Source organism: Centropristis striata, chromosome 4 (assembly GCF_030273125.1).
Source record: "Centropristis striata isolate RG_2023a ecotype Rhode Island chromosome 4, C.striata_1.0, whole genome shotgun sequence".
Lineage (NCBI taxonomy): Eukaryota > Metazoa > Chordata > Actinopteri > Perciformes > Serranidae > Centropristis > Centropristis striata.
Genome location: NC_081520.1, coordinates 40,227,623 through 40,241,308, shown reverse-complemented (window position 1 = coordinate 40,241,308; position 13,686 = coordinate 40,227,623). Strand labels below are relative to the sequence as shown.

Genomic DNA, 13,686 nt, shown 5'->3' with positions numbered 1-13,686 from the left:
AAGAAGGAGGAGAGAGAGACAGATTATGGAAGGAGGGAGGAAAACGAAAAGGAAAAGGCTGAAGGGAGGAAAAGTAAAATGACCCATGATATTCATTCCCGTTCAGTGTGTGTGTGTGTGTGTGTGTGTTTGTGTGTGTTCCTATTTGCACAGCACATTGAAGGACTAAACCCTTTTATTTGAAATCATTTATATTTCAAAACCTCTCTATATTGAGTGAATTTTGCTTTAGGGACAGTTTTTTTTCTATTTACCTGCTTTCTCAAATGTCCGGTTAAAGGATTATTCTGGTTTATTTTAGCCAGAGCCTTATTTGGTATTGGTTGTGATAAGATTGCACTCACTACACTAATTGCTGAGATCTGGTAACAGCAGCGACATGGACAAAATGCTGTCTGACACATAGACCGTTCATAAAGATGGATGACATAATCCCCCCCAAAAGTGATGCCAAAGCATCTTTTTTTGCCCTCTGGCGGCTAGATGCAGTAAGCCCCGCCCCCTCCATGTTAGCCAACATGACATTCGCCAAAGTAAAAGCTAAGTACATGTTTTTTTCCTAAAGATTATTTATGGCATATTAGGTAGTTATCATCACTTTTTTCTTATTTGATGTTATAAGACGAAGATGTAGCGTCTTGACTGACAGCTGTGATTGACTTGCAATTGGTTGGGCAGGTAAATGGGCGGGACCTTGTCACCACAGCTTCACCAGCTGTTTGGTTCCAAAAGTTTAAGTGGCACCTCCTGTATATTCTGACTTAATTTTTGTGCAATAGGTGGAAGTGAAGCCTCATCATCTGTCTGTGTATACAGTCATGGAAACAAATATTGGACCGCCCTTTTACTTCAATTTCTTGTTGATTTTAATGCCTGGTACAACTAAAGGTACATTTGTTTGGACGAATATAAAGATAACAACAAAAAAAGCATATGAGAGCTTAATTAAAGAGCTGATATCTAGCCATTTTCCATGGTTTTCTTGATACTAACCAAAATCATTTTCAAGAAAACCGTGGTAATAATATTTTTTTCCATGACAGGTGAATATTCAATCTAGCCTGGCTAACACCAGACTAATCACAAATGAGATTAGTCTGGAAACCAGCCGTTCATTTCTCCGTAGAGGAGGTGTGGTTTACGATCCTCCAGAGCCGTTTATTGGGCGCTTAGAATGTCTATCAAAAGCGTCTGTAGGTAGCTCTTAGCCAATCAGATCAGTTATACCAGATGACGTAGTAGAGCGGCAGAAATTGATGTTTACATAGCCAGACTAGCCCATCTCTACTTTGAGACTAAAATGCTCAATTCTGCTTCTGCAACGTTTTTCTGCAGCATGTTCTGACTCTGGCTGCTCTGTAGTTTCAGCTCACAGTCTACCAGCAGTGTTGGTGTGTGTGTGTGTGTGTGTGTGTGTGAGAGAGAGAGAGAGAGAGAGAGAGAGTGTTGCTTGCTGCTTTGCTTCTCCAGTTCTCGCTTTCTGCAAGATTATTTATTTTTACGCCTTATTCCCCCTCATGTCATTCAGCCACACACATCCACTGATTTTATGGTCAATAGACGAGCTGCTGGGGGTCTCTGGGGGCTCCGCTGTCCCCCGGCTCATAGCCAGATCACCGGCGTTACAGCAGCGATCGGTAGCGGGGCTAGTTGGTAGATTAGACTTTAACCAAATCCTGTCGGAAGCAAGGCTAAAACATCCTCTTTCGCGGTGAAACAGGAGTGTAAAGTCAAATGTTGTTGCTCTAAACTATTTAAAACACCATCTACAGCTAAAGAGAGTTTTGCGTCAGCTGCAGCCATGTTGGATCTGTAAGAAAACTACAAGACTACAAGCTTCCGTCTGTCAAGTAGTACGCGTCATCGTCTTGCCGTCCCTCCCCGTTCTGTGATTGGATCCCTAAAACAGGGCTAAGAAATGGCCTTAGTTGCCAGACTGTGTTGCAGTTCGAAATGAAATCGAGCGTGCAAGGCAGTATGGGTATACCCAGGCTATATTTATATATTTATATTTATATAGTCTGACCAAAAGTATGCAGTAATAACCCCTTATTGGACAGGAAGACAGTGTGCACATGCCACATACAGGAGGTAAAACATGATCAGAAAGTGAGTCTGTCAATTGTAATGGATTTTTTCATGATTTAAGTTTGGGTAATAACTTTAACATTCGTCAATTTTTTTCGTTTTTGGAAGTTTGTCTTGCAAGGAGGACACGATAAAAAAAATGTCACCAGTTTATATTGTAAAAGTCAATAAACTAACAAACTCTCAGAGACTTTTTCATGATATTTGACATTCTGTACATAACCACTGATAATATAGCTGGAAGCATCTTGTGATTTTTCTTTTTTTAAATATTATTTTTTGGGTATTTTTGCTTTTAATTTATGCCACCGGTTGGAATTAAACCTGGGCTGTCTCTATACCAGCGGAGCTTGTTGTGCCCCAGCAGTAACTTTTATTCTTGTGTTTCTTGCTGGTGTAACATTACAGGTTTTTCCACCATTATTCTGGCGAATATACAGGGCCGTTTATTAATATATTCTCTATAGACTCGGTAATCAAAGTTTAAATAAAAATCAAATAATTTGTTCATTTAGCATTCAGCCTTTGCTGGTTAATGCTAGGGGTGCACCGATTGCAATTTTCTGGCCGATCACCAATCACCGATTTTTAAAAAGCCTGACCTGCCGATTCCGAATATTCGAATAGTCATTAAATCAAAAAAATCGAATAGTTCATCATATCTGGAAGGAAAAAAAGTTGTATTACTGGTGCCTTCCACACGGGGGCAGCGTAGCATTTGATGATACAGTGTGGCGGCTAGATGCCAAACTGTAGAAGAAGAAACAAACTGTAGAAGAAGAAACAAACTGTAGAAGAAGAAACAGAGCGTCGGTGCTTGTTGTAAACAAACAGAGATCGCTAAGTGAACACTTCCTGCAGCAGCAGCAGCACATACACACTGTACTGCTACAGAGCTAACTGTTAGCCTGTTAGCACATACACACTGTAAGCTAACTGTAGCTAACTGTAGCTAACTGCTAACGGCGGCTCTTCTTAACGAGCCGGAGGCCTGCTCGTTAGCGGCTCGTTAAGAAGAATAAGAAGGAGTCGCTGGATTTGTCTCCAGATGCTTTCTTGAAAAAAGGGGGTCTGAAAAGTTGCTAAATTTAGCAACAAAGTTGGGAGCACTGCTTCACCGGTGGTGGGTTATTATCGAGGTAGATAAGATCAGTTTGACGTAAAAGAATCAGCCAATCCCGCAAAATTAAGGAAATCGGCGCCGATCGATCGGTGCACCCCTAGTTAATGCCCATGTATCGCTTACACACCCTTATGTATGTCATCATTGTTTACAAACTGTAAGAGGGTCTGTTTTACCTGTGACCACGCCCAGCAGTGATGCCACTGCGTGCTGACACACACTGGAGTACGCTTCACATCACTTCAATAATTTACATTTTTAGCTGCGTAAATCTTCTCTCCACAAACCTGTAGCGAGTCGCCCTTTAACAGGTGCAGCACGGCGGCTGTAGAAGCCCTCAGTCTTTTACAAGGTACAGTACAATGACAACTCACTGGCAGCAACAGGGCCAGCTCAAGTGTTTTACTGTCTCTGTTAGTGAGGTCAAACACACCTCTCTCCTCCCCAGCGCTGGTGACATTGACTTTCATTCCGCCTCCACTCGCTCCCTATCTCCCTCGTCTGCTTTCTTTCATTGCCTCCGTCTCCCCCTCGCCTCCCTTTTTCTGTCTCCCCCACCTCTTTGCGTTCTCCCTACATCTGCCTCCCCTCTAATTCACAGCGTTTAAAGCAGCCGGGGCTTTTAAGGGAAGTTAATTGCACTCAAATTATGTTCGACCGCAAAAGGAGTGAGGGAGCGACGGAGGAGAGACGGAGAGATAGAGGGGAGATAGAGGGAAGGAGGGAGGGATGGATGTCAGAGTGAGAAGATAATTGCGCCAGAGAGGGACGCTGCGATTAGGGTCACTCTTTCTCTCTGTGTCTGTCGAACAGCCGAAACGTCACATTTGGAAGGTAGTAAACAACTTGGCAGGTGATCAGACTCTTGTTTTGAAAGGGTGAAACTGTGAGCCAAACTTGAGCGACAAAGACGGAGAAGAAGACAGAGAGAGAGGGAGCGAACTGGAACAAAAAAAGGGGTTCACTGTTATCTGTTTGGTTCCCATGGTAACATCCTAACCTGGTTTAAAGGTTGACACTGTGGGGGTGGAACAGGAGACGGGGTATATGGTTTTATGCATGTAAGTAGACGGATGTTTAGGTGTGTATGTGTGTGCAAGTGTGTGTGTGTGTGTGGCCATTACTCATGGACTTAACTGGGACTAAATTATGTATTAGACAGAGGTATAATGAAAATCATTCAAATGAAATTTCTATCTTTTCTTCTCGTGGAGCGCTGGGGAGACCCCGAGAATTGACCTGCGAGTCAGACTATAATTAACGTGTCCGATCGCGCCCCGTCCCATTCTGTCCTATTCCCACAATGAAATTAAACCTCGCAGCAGAGTCCTGGGAAGCTAATGAAATGTGAATGTGACAGAAAGGAGCGATCAAAGACCTGAGGTGCACACACGGCTCAGCAGCCAGGTCTGTGTACAAGCACACACACATTGCATGCATGTACCCAAAGGCACAAGTGCATTGCAACCTAACCTTTTTGTCTTCTATTTCTAAATAACATTGTTGTCACCAAATTGCTGAGATCTGGGAGCATGGCAAATATGCTGCAGCACAGTCACACGGGGCAAGTAATGAGTCATCAGACAAGCAGGCAGGTTGTAAACAACAGTTTAACCTGATATTCCCTAAACCATTATTTAGAGGGAAAAGTCATTGCACAAAAAAGGTGAGCAATCATTTCTTATTGCCCAGAAGTCACCTGTACAAAGTACTGGCACACTTACATCTCAGTACAGCCACTTTGTTGTGCAAAATATTATTTTTTTTAGGTTTTTTTTCATGCTTTAATGACCATGACGGATAGAGAATGGAAGGGGAAGGCGTACACTAGAGCAGCTGTTCTCAACCTTGGGGTCGGGACCCCAATTGTGGTCGCGAGATGATTTCTGGGGGTCGCCAAATCATTTTGGAAGTCAGCTCTGTCTCCACTGTGTTAAAGTGTTCATGTGTTAATGTGATTTAGTCTTTTTGGTCACTTAATGTCTTTTTTTGGTCATTTTGTGGGGGGTTTTTTAGTCATTTTGTGTCTTTTTTGGTCATTTTGTGTCTTTTTTTGATCATTTTGTGGTCAATTTGTGTCTTTTTTGGTCAATTTGTTTCTTTTTGGGGTCATCTTGTGTCTTTTTTGGTCTTTTGTGTCTTTTTTGGTCATTTTGTGTCTTTTTTTGGTAATTTTGTGTCTTTTTTTGATCATTTTGTGGTCAATTTGTGTCTTTTTTGGTCAATTTGTTTCTTTTTGGGGTCAATTTGTTTCTTTTTGGGGTCATTTTGTGTCTTTTTTTGGTCAATTTGTTTCTTTTTGGGGACATTTTGTGTCTTTTTTGGTAATGTTGTGTCTTTTTTGGTCATTTTGTTTCCTTTTTTTGGTCATTTTGTTTCTTTTTTGGGAGATCTGAACTGTGCGTGTGAGATTCTGTTCAGTGAGCGGGGGTTGCGGACAACATGGATGTTAAATTGGGGGTCGCGACTCAAAAAGGTTGAGAACTACTGCACTAGAGGGACCTGGGGCTTGATTCGAACCTGGCTCTGCTCTACATAGTCTTGGCCTTAGTGCTTAGTGCACTCTACCATTGATCTAAAGTATATTTTGTATGGTAGCTGATAGACAATCCCATCGTCCATCGCGGTGGCTGACGGTCCTCAACCACTGAGCCAGCATTGTGATTTAAAAGCCCGCCCCCCATCCACAGCTACACCTGGGCGTGTGTTTGCGGTGGCATTTTTTAGGTGTTTAAAATGTAACAAATCTGATTTATTTGATGTGCACAGACTGATTTCATGAGTGCAACTGAAGGTGCACACTCTGGCTGTTACACCAATGGATCTGAAGTAGAAGAGAATTAATTCAAACATGAAAGAACACACTTATTATTACATGTAATGCACTCATTTATGGTGAATTCATTAGTAAGGCGATGATGATTCTTAATGGTGGATATAGCCTCTGTAGTGGGGTTTTTGTCCATATGATTTGAGCAGTTTGGATGAATTGCGCTGATAATATCGTCCATTGTGATGTTTCACTGCGGACATCATCATATTTGGTTCAAGTTCACTGCTGACGATCATTTTCCAATAGTAGAATAATACATTAAACATATGTTATTATATCTATATACAGTATATAATACACTCATGGAGCATTGGATTAGTTCACCTGACACTTGGTCCAGTGTGATGGGACAGTTTGGGTAATAATTCTGTGGTTTGGCTTTGGGTTTTTATTTAAAGCACCACTCCCATCTCACTAAATTGTAGTGAACAAATCATTTATAGACCTCACCAAGGACATCATTGACTTAAGTCAGCTATTCTCAACCTTGGGGTCGGGACCCCAATTGGGGTCGCGAGATGGTTTCTGGGGGTCGCCAAATCATTTTGGAAGTCAGCTCTGTCTCCACTGTGTTAAAGTGTTCATGTGTTCATGTGTTTTAGTCTTTTTGGTCACTTAATGTCTTTTTTTGGGTTATTTTGTGTGTTTTTTGGTCATTTTGTGTCTTTTTTTGATCATTTTGTGGTCAATTTGTGACTTTTTTGGTCATTTTGTGTCTTTTTTGGTCATTTTGTGTCTTTTTTTGGTCATTTTGTGGTCGATTTGTGTCTTTATTGGTTATTTTGTTTCCTTTTTTAGGTCATTTTTTCTTTTTTGGGGGGTTTTGAACCGAGATTCTGTGAGCGGGGGTTGCGGACAACATGCATGTTATATTGGGGGTCGCGACTCAAAAAGGTTGAGAACTACTGAGTTAAGTGATAGTTTTACTTAGAATGATGGTCGAAACTATATGAACTTAGGAATTGAGTGTATTTTTTAATCAAATGGTGATCATTATGAACAAATTCAGTTAGTTCCAAGTGAAGATAATCTGTTGGTTAGTTAACACCTGTCTGATCTTCTGACTTCTTGTGTTTCTTCTCCTGTATGACGTTGTTGTAATGTTGTTCATGCATTCCTGGATCACTGCAGTAAACTTGGCAAAGACAAAGTTATTATTCCAGATGAAAAGAGGACTACAAAAAACACTACAGAAATGAGTTGTAAAATCAGATTTTCCCCTTTTAAAAACTATTTTTTTCACTCAATAAATAAGTTTAGAATTCAACAAGATATTGAAGAAGTGATCATCTTTAAGGAACAAACAGAATCATGCAATGCCCACACACACACACACACACACACACACACACACACACACGTTTCACACATATAGAAGTATGGGTTCACAGCAGCACTACAGAAGGATCTTTGTTCTCAGGGTGAGATACGAACACCGCTGTGAGACTCTCTCTTCACATGTGCGCACGTTTGTGCATGCGTCCACACACACACACACGCGCACACACACACACACACACACACACACACACACATGCGCGCACAAACACACACACACACACACCAGGTCCAGTGTTTTGGTTTCCTGGCTGCCCTATTGTACCCTGGCAGTCTTTAATAAATGGTCCTCTGTGTGTTTGTGAGTGTGTGAGTGTGTAGACTCATCCGTCAGCCCTCCTGGCCTCATGTCACATCCCGCGTTTCCTCCGCCCCGCTGACACTACTCAGCACTACTGATCGCCCGCCATCACCTTCACTCCTCTGGGGATCTATGGCATGGAAGCTCAAGACACACACACACACACACACACAAACACACTCAGTGTATTTCTTTTCAAGTGTGAGGCATGCACAAACTAACATCCTTGTGTTTGTGTGTGTGTGTGTGTGTGTGTGTGTCCTTTTGGATTCTCATGTGGTCATGATGGGGGTTGCTTCCTTTAGACTCCCCAGCGCTGCAGCTCCTTCGCAGCCCCACAAGGGAGCCTGATAGGCAGGCAAGAGAGCGAGATGGGCTCCCCATCCCCCTCCAGGCAGCAACTGGCTGGGCTGAAGGGTCCCAGCACCAGACCCCCTTTCATAGCCCTGAATGGACTTGCCTTATTTATATTCACACTCTGTCACACAGGGGGACCCCAATCTCACAATGCCACTGTGGCTTTGTCCGGCAACTCTGTATTTATGTGTGTGTGTGTGTGTGTGTGTGAGTTAGTGTGTGTGTGCGCGGGTATTTGTGTTGTTTAATCGGAGGGCATGTTGCCACTGTGTAGTCTGTGCATGAGAATTCATTGCTGTGTGTATTCCTGAAATGTGTGTGTGTGTGTGTGTGTGTGTGTGTGTGTGTGTGTGTGTGTCTATAGCTCTAATGGAATGCCTCCCTCCTCTATTCACCGAACCCACATCACAAGCAGGCAGCTGGGCGATATATATGTGTGTGAGATTGTATGTGTGTGTGTGTGTGTGTGTGTGTGTTCCGACCCTCCCTCTGTGTTCAGTTGTAACCCAGAGCAGCGCTTTCATTTTCCTGTCATAACGTGTATTGATTTCCCTCAGCCTTGCAGCGACACACACACACACGCACACACACACCCACACACACACACACACACACACACACACACACAGATATCCGGTGATCCTTAAAGTCGCGCACACACATGCACACATTCACATGCTCTTGTACACACACATTTCACGTACACACATACATAGTTTGTCTCTGCCGGATAAGGAACATTGTGTTCAAAAGCAGCCCTGTTGGAGTGAGATTACTTCTCACGTATGGTTCCCACTTTTGCAATCACACACTCGCAGGTACACACACACACACACACACACACACACACACACACACACACACACACACACCGTCACATACTCTTTTTGACATAAAACAGTAAATACGGCTGATTGCTAAATTAATCTTGCACGTCACTGCAGCCCCTCGTGCCCAGGTTTGCTTGGGAGAAAGTGATCACTCTCGCCTTCCTTAGTGTTTTCTCATTTTCCCCGCCGTACCCTCTCTGCTCCTCTCGTACCTATCGGCGCCCCCCTCCCCTACCTAACCACCTCCAACTCTATTTGTATTGTAATTGCCTTGGTAAACAGCACCACTTTGGCACTGAAGCAGCTCTGATAGCTTGTGTTTGGGATGCATTAAGAGTGGCGATGCAGACACCATGAGTGTGTGTGTGTGTGTCTGTGTTGTGTATGTGTGTGTGTGTGTTTGTTTGCGTGTCTGGCGGCAATTGAGTGGTGTGCGTCACACAGCACCCCCTCCTTATGCTCAGTTTTTTTAGACACGCAACCGTTTCAGTCGATCCTTCTGTTTATCAGACATGATTTGTTCAAGTTTTGCTTTTCATTTCAGTGCAGATTTAAATGCGTTGCAGAGATGCAACATTATTACAAACCTCCCACTGGTGAACAAGTCATATTTCCAAATCATTCTGTATAATAACTAACATGTCAAAGCTTTATTAACCCAATCTGAAAGTGGAGTTAGTTTACATATGTCCCTTTTTATCTATAAATGTCCTTACAATATGCAGCTTTCCCTCGTTTTAAACAAGCCCACATTTTAGAGGATGCACCTCTTTTCATTCTGTGGCTTTTCTCTCTTTTTTTTTTGAGATTCTAAATGGAAGAAAACAAACAAACAAAACAGGGCTTCAAAAAGTTTTTTCTTTTAAATCAGTATTCTATCGTTTTATGGCCCTTTTAGTGAGTTGGCTAGACATTTAAAAGAGAGGGAGCGGAGGAAAAACATGCAACAAAACTCAAGCAGAGGATGTTGCGGTTAAACTCCTTAAACCCCTAAAAAAGTCGACCATAGCAAAATATTTTTTTCTATAAGTTAAATTTGCATTTAAGTGGTAAAAATGACCATGGATCCAGTCCAGTCCACTTCATTATAGCACTCTCTGTTCATCCCTCTCAAAGCTTTTGATCATGCAATATCAAGTAATTGTTTATGTCAGTTAAGGATTTTCAACATAATACCAACACTCAGTAGATATTTGAGCATCATGTCAACTTTCCTAGTAAAGTAAAATACATATATACATAGTTAGATTAACCGTCCACTAACCTTGAGGTGTTCCAGTACACAGCTGCAAATTCTGACAAATGAGGCTTGTTCTTATTACAGAACCTAATCCTTTTTAAGTGCAACACATTCATCAACTCTCACGGTTTGCAGTCTGACTTCCACATAAATAGAATAAGTTTTCTTGCCACAACAATAACAAATTCAGTGGATTTTCATTTTTGTTTGCCATAGGCGACACACTCATGGCACCTAAACAGTGACTAAGGCGTTGGAGTCCCAGTCCTTCTCAAAGGCTTTGGAGACACATTCAAATTCAGTCTTCAGAACAGTTTCTGACCTGTGCAGAGAGAACGTGTCAGTGTACGGTCTGCATTTGTCAGGAACCTGGTCTCACAGGAATCCGTGATTCGCTTAACTCAAAATCCGTGGAATAGCCACGGAATCACTCAAATTTCCGTGAAACTGACACGGATTTCGCTACAATGCAAGTTAATGACAGTCATATCCCGTGGCTATTCCATGGATATTTGTTCCTATTGGTTTGTTCCAAGTCACGTGACTTTCAAAGTCCCGGCGGTCAGAACAAAAAACATGGCTGAGACTTCTCTCATTTTTTGTGAAAAAATCAATATTTTGACTTAGTTTCTGCATAAAAATGGATTTTGATCACATTTCTAGCGAGAAATATATGTTTTATTTTCTAAATATTCACTCAGTGAATGTACATAATCACTTTGTATGTTGGAATAGCCACGGGATATGACTGTCATTAACTTGCATTGTAGCGAAATCTGTGTCAGTTTCACGGAAATTTGAGCGATTCCGTGGCTATTCCACGGATTTTGAGTTAAGCAAATCCGTGGCTATTTCACGGAATTCTGTGAGACCAGGTTGGTTACAGAGGGGGAGGAAACATCAGGAAATCTTGTGTAATCTGTATTTGAAGTTGCATAGTAATTGATTTAATGAATGTATGTACGCTTTCACTTAGGGTGTGCCATATCGTATCGTTCACGATTTTACCGGTATATTTATTTATGGGTAAAAAAAATGCATATCATGATATTGGCAACATTCCTACTTCTTGACGTAGTGGCGTAAGGGTTTCCCATTAATTACCTAGACATTATTTGCTAATACTCAAGAGTAATTTTTTTGTATTTGACAACTGTTGAGATTAGCAATTTACACTACATTTAGATTTATGATTGATTTTTATTTTGTTGTACGATTTTTATTTATTTATACAGACTAAAAAATCTTTTTCTATATATTTTTCAGTATTTTTTAATATCGTCAAGTATATCGTTATCGCAAAAATACTCGCCCACCCCTACTTTCAGTCTCATGTGTCTCTTTTCTCTCAACAGTAAGACGATCATCCCATTCTCTGGCAACTGACATATTTGAGCAGCACCTCGGGGCACACCTGCTGCAGGTAAGGACCACAGCACCCACACCTGTCTTCTTCTACTGCATGTCTGGTTTGATATTATGTAACTGAGTGTGTTTACATCCAGGATGTCACAATACCAGAAATTGAAGTCTTGACATCCAGTTTAAAAACAAAAATAAGGTTTTTTTTATTATAAGGATAACACTTTGGATATAATGTTAATGTGTCGTTTACATGAAGTGAAACTCACTCACCTTGACTTCTTTTAATAAATCTGGATGACATCCTTTTGTCTGGAAAAGGTTGATGACAAATTGTCTTCCATAGTAGTACTAGTAGTACGTAGTAGTACTTCCATACATGACGTGAATATAAGGCAATGATGCAGCAAAAATACGACATTTACGTTTTAGACTTTCCTCTGTTCTCCGCCACATAAACTCTGCCAAATTAAAATGGTTTATATTAATATGGTGGGATAGAGTGAAGGTGGATCGGTTGAACAAACGGTGGACTTTTACCCAGGAGGACATGGTTCAACTTACGTTTTATTGTAACTCAAGTTTTTTATGTAACTTCCGTGGCTCACATCACCCTTGTAACTATTTAACTTCCAGCATTTACATTCATTTATTCACTGTTTAGGATTGTTTTATGCTCTTAACCTAGGTCAGAGGTTTTTTAGCATAAATTCACAGAAACCGCAGCCTTTTTTACAACCGTGATGTGAGCTATTTTTAGAACGCTCAGTTTGACAAACGCCTATATGTGTCGTTCAGGGCGGTATTGACAAACTGCCTTTTCTGTCGTTTAGGCTGGAGGTCTTGTTGCTCTTACCTGCTGCACTCGTCACTAGGGGAGCACCGATCGATCTGCACAGATTTCCTTAATTTTTTGCGGGATCGGCAATCGGCCGATTCTTTTACGTCAAACCGATCTTATCTAGCATCTTATCTACCTCCATAATAACCCCCCACCAGCGAAGCAGTGCTCCCAACTTTGTTGCTAAATTTAGCAACTTTTCAGACCCCCTTAGCAACTATTTTTCAAGAAAGTGACTGGAGACAAATCCAGCGACTCCTTCTTACTCTTCTTAACGAGCCGCTAACGAGCCGGAGGCCGGCTTGTTAAGAAGAGCTGCCGCTAGCGGCAGTTAGCTACAGTTAGCTCTGTAGCAGTACAGTGTGTATGTGCTAACAGGCTAACAGTTAGCTCTGTAGCAGTACAGTGTGTATGTGCTGCTGCTACAGGAGGTGTTCACTTAGCGATCTCTGTTTGTTTACAACAAGCACCAGACACTGTGCACAGTTAGCAATGCTGGTTAATTCACGATCACTATGTTTATGATCAGCAGAGACTCTGTGCATAATTAGCCATGCTGCTTTCAGCTGCTGACGTTGTGCACAGTTAGCGACGGTGAAAACCAAATGGCACAAACGGCTAACTAACTTGTCCCGCCGTGGACAAACCCTCTCCTCAGTTTGTTTCTTCTTCTACAGTTTGGCATCTAGCCGCCACACTGTACCATCAAATGCTACGCTGCCCCTGTGTGGAAGGCACCAGTAATACGACTTTTTTTCTGCGAGATATGATGAACTATTCGATTTTTTATGATTTAATGACTATTCGAATATTCAAAAATCGATGCCCATCCCTTGCTGTCTGTATGTTGTACTATAACGAAACCAAAAACTCAGGACACTTTATTTATGGTTGCAGTTCTTTTGTTAGTTTGTCCTGTAAATTGTTGCTATTTATTTTAAGTTCAATATTTTATTAACCACCTCAGGCATTGTGATTTCCTTTATTTGTTAAAGAAAAATACTGCTGTGTTATTGTTTTTCAATAAAATAAGATTCAAACATTGAAGGTTCAGCTGTGAGATATAAAAAATTGGTATCGGGCAAAATCGTAATCGGCAGGTCAGGCTTTTTAAAAATCGATTATCGGTGATCGGCCAGAAAATTGCATCAGTGCACCCCTACTCGCCGCCATCTTCAGCATGCTTTATTTTTCCGTGCTGGTAGTTGTTGTTCTTCTTTATCCTTTGGCATTTAACAGCAGACTAGAACACTTGTAGGCATATATGCTGCGTGTCCCTGAAACCTACAGTAGTTTAGAAAACAAGTGCTGTCACATTTTCTGAATTTTGGCATTGACTTGACAAAGAAGCATCTATTTTACACAATATATTT

General features: G+C 41.5%; 1 protein-coding gene across 1 annotated transcript in view; it reads left to right on the top strand.

Moving 5' to 3' along the window:
* Nucleotides 1–13,686, top strand: part of npas1 (neuronal PAS domain protein 1) — a 56,587-nt gene that overhangs the window by 19,740 nt on the left and 23,161 nt on the right. Inside the window, 1 exon segment of the mRNA XM_059331757.1 lies at nt 11,466–11,533. Within this exon segment, the coding sequence (XP_059187740.1) occupies nt 11,466–11,533 (68 nt within the window).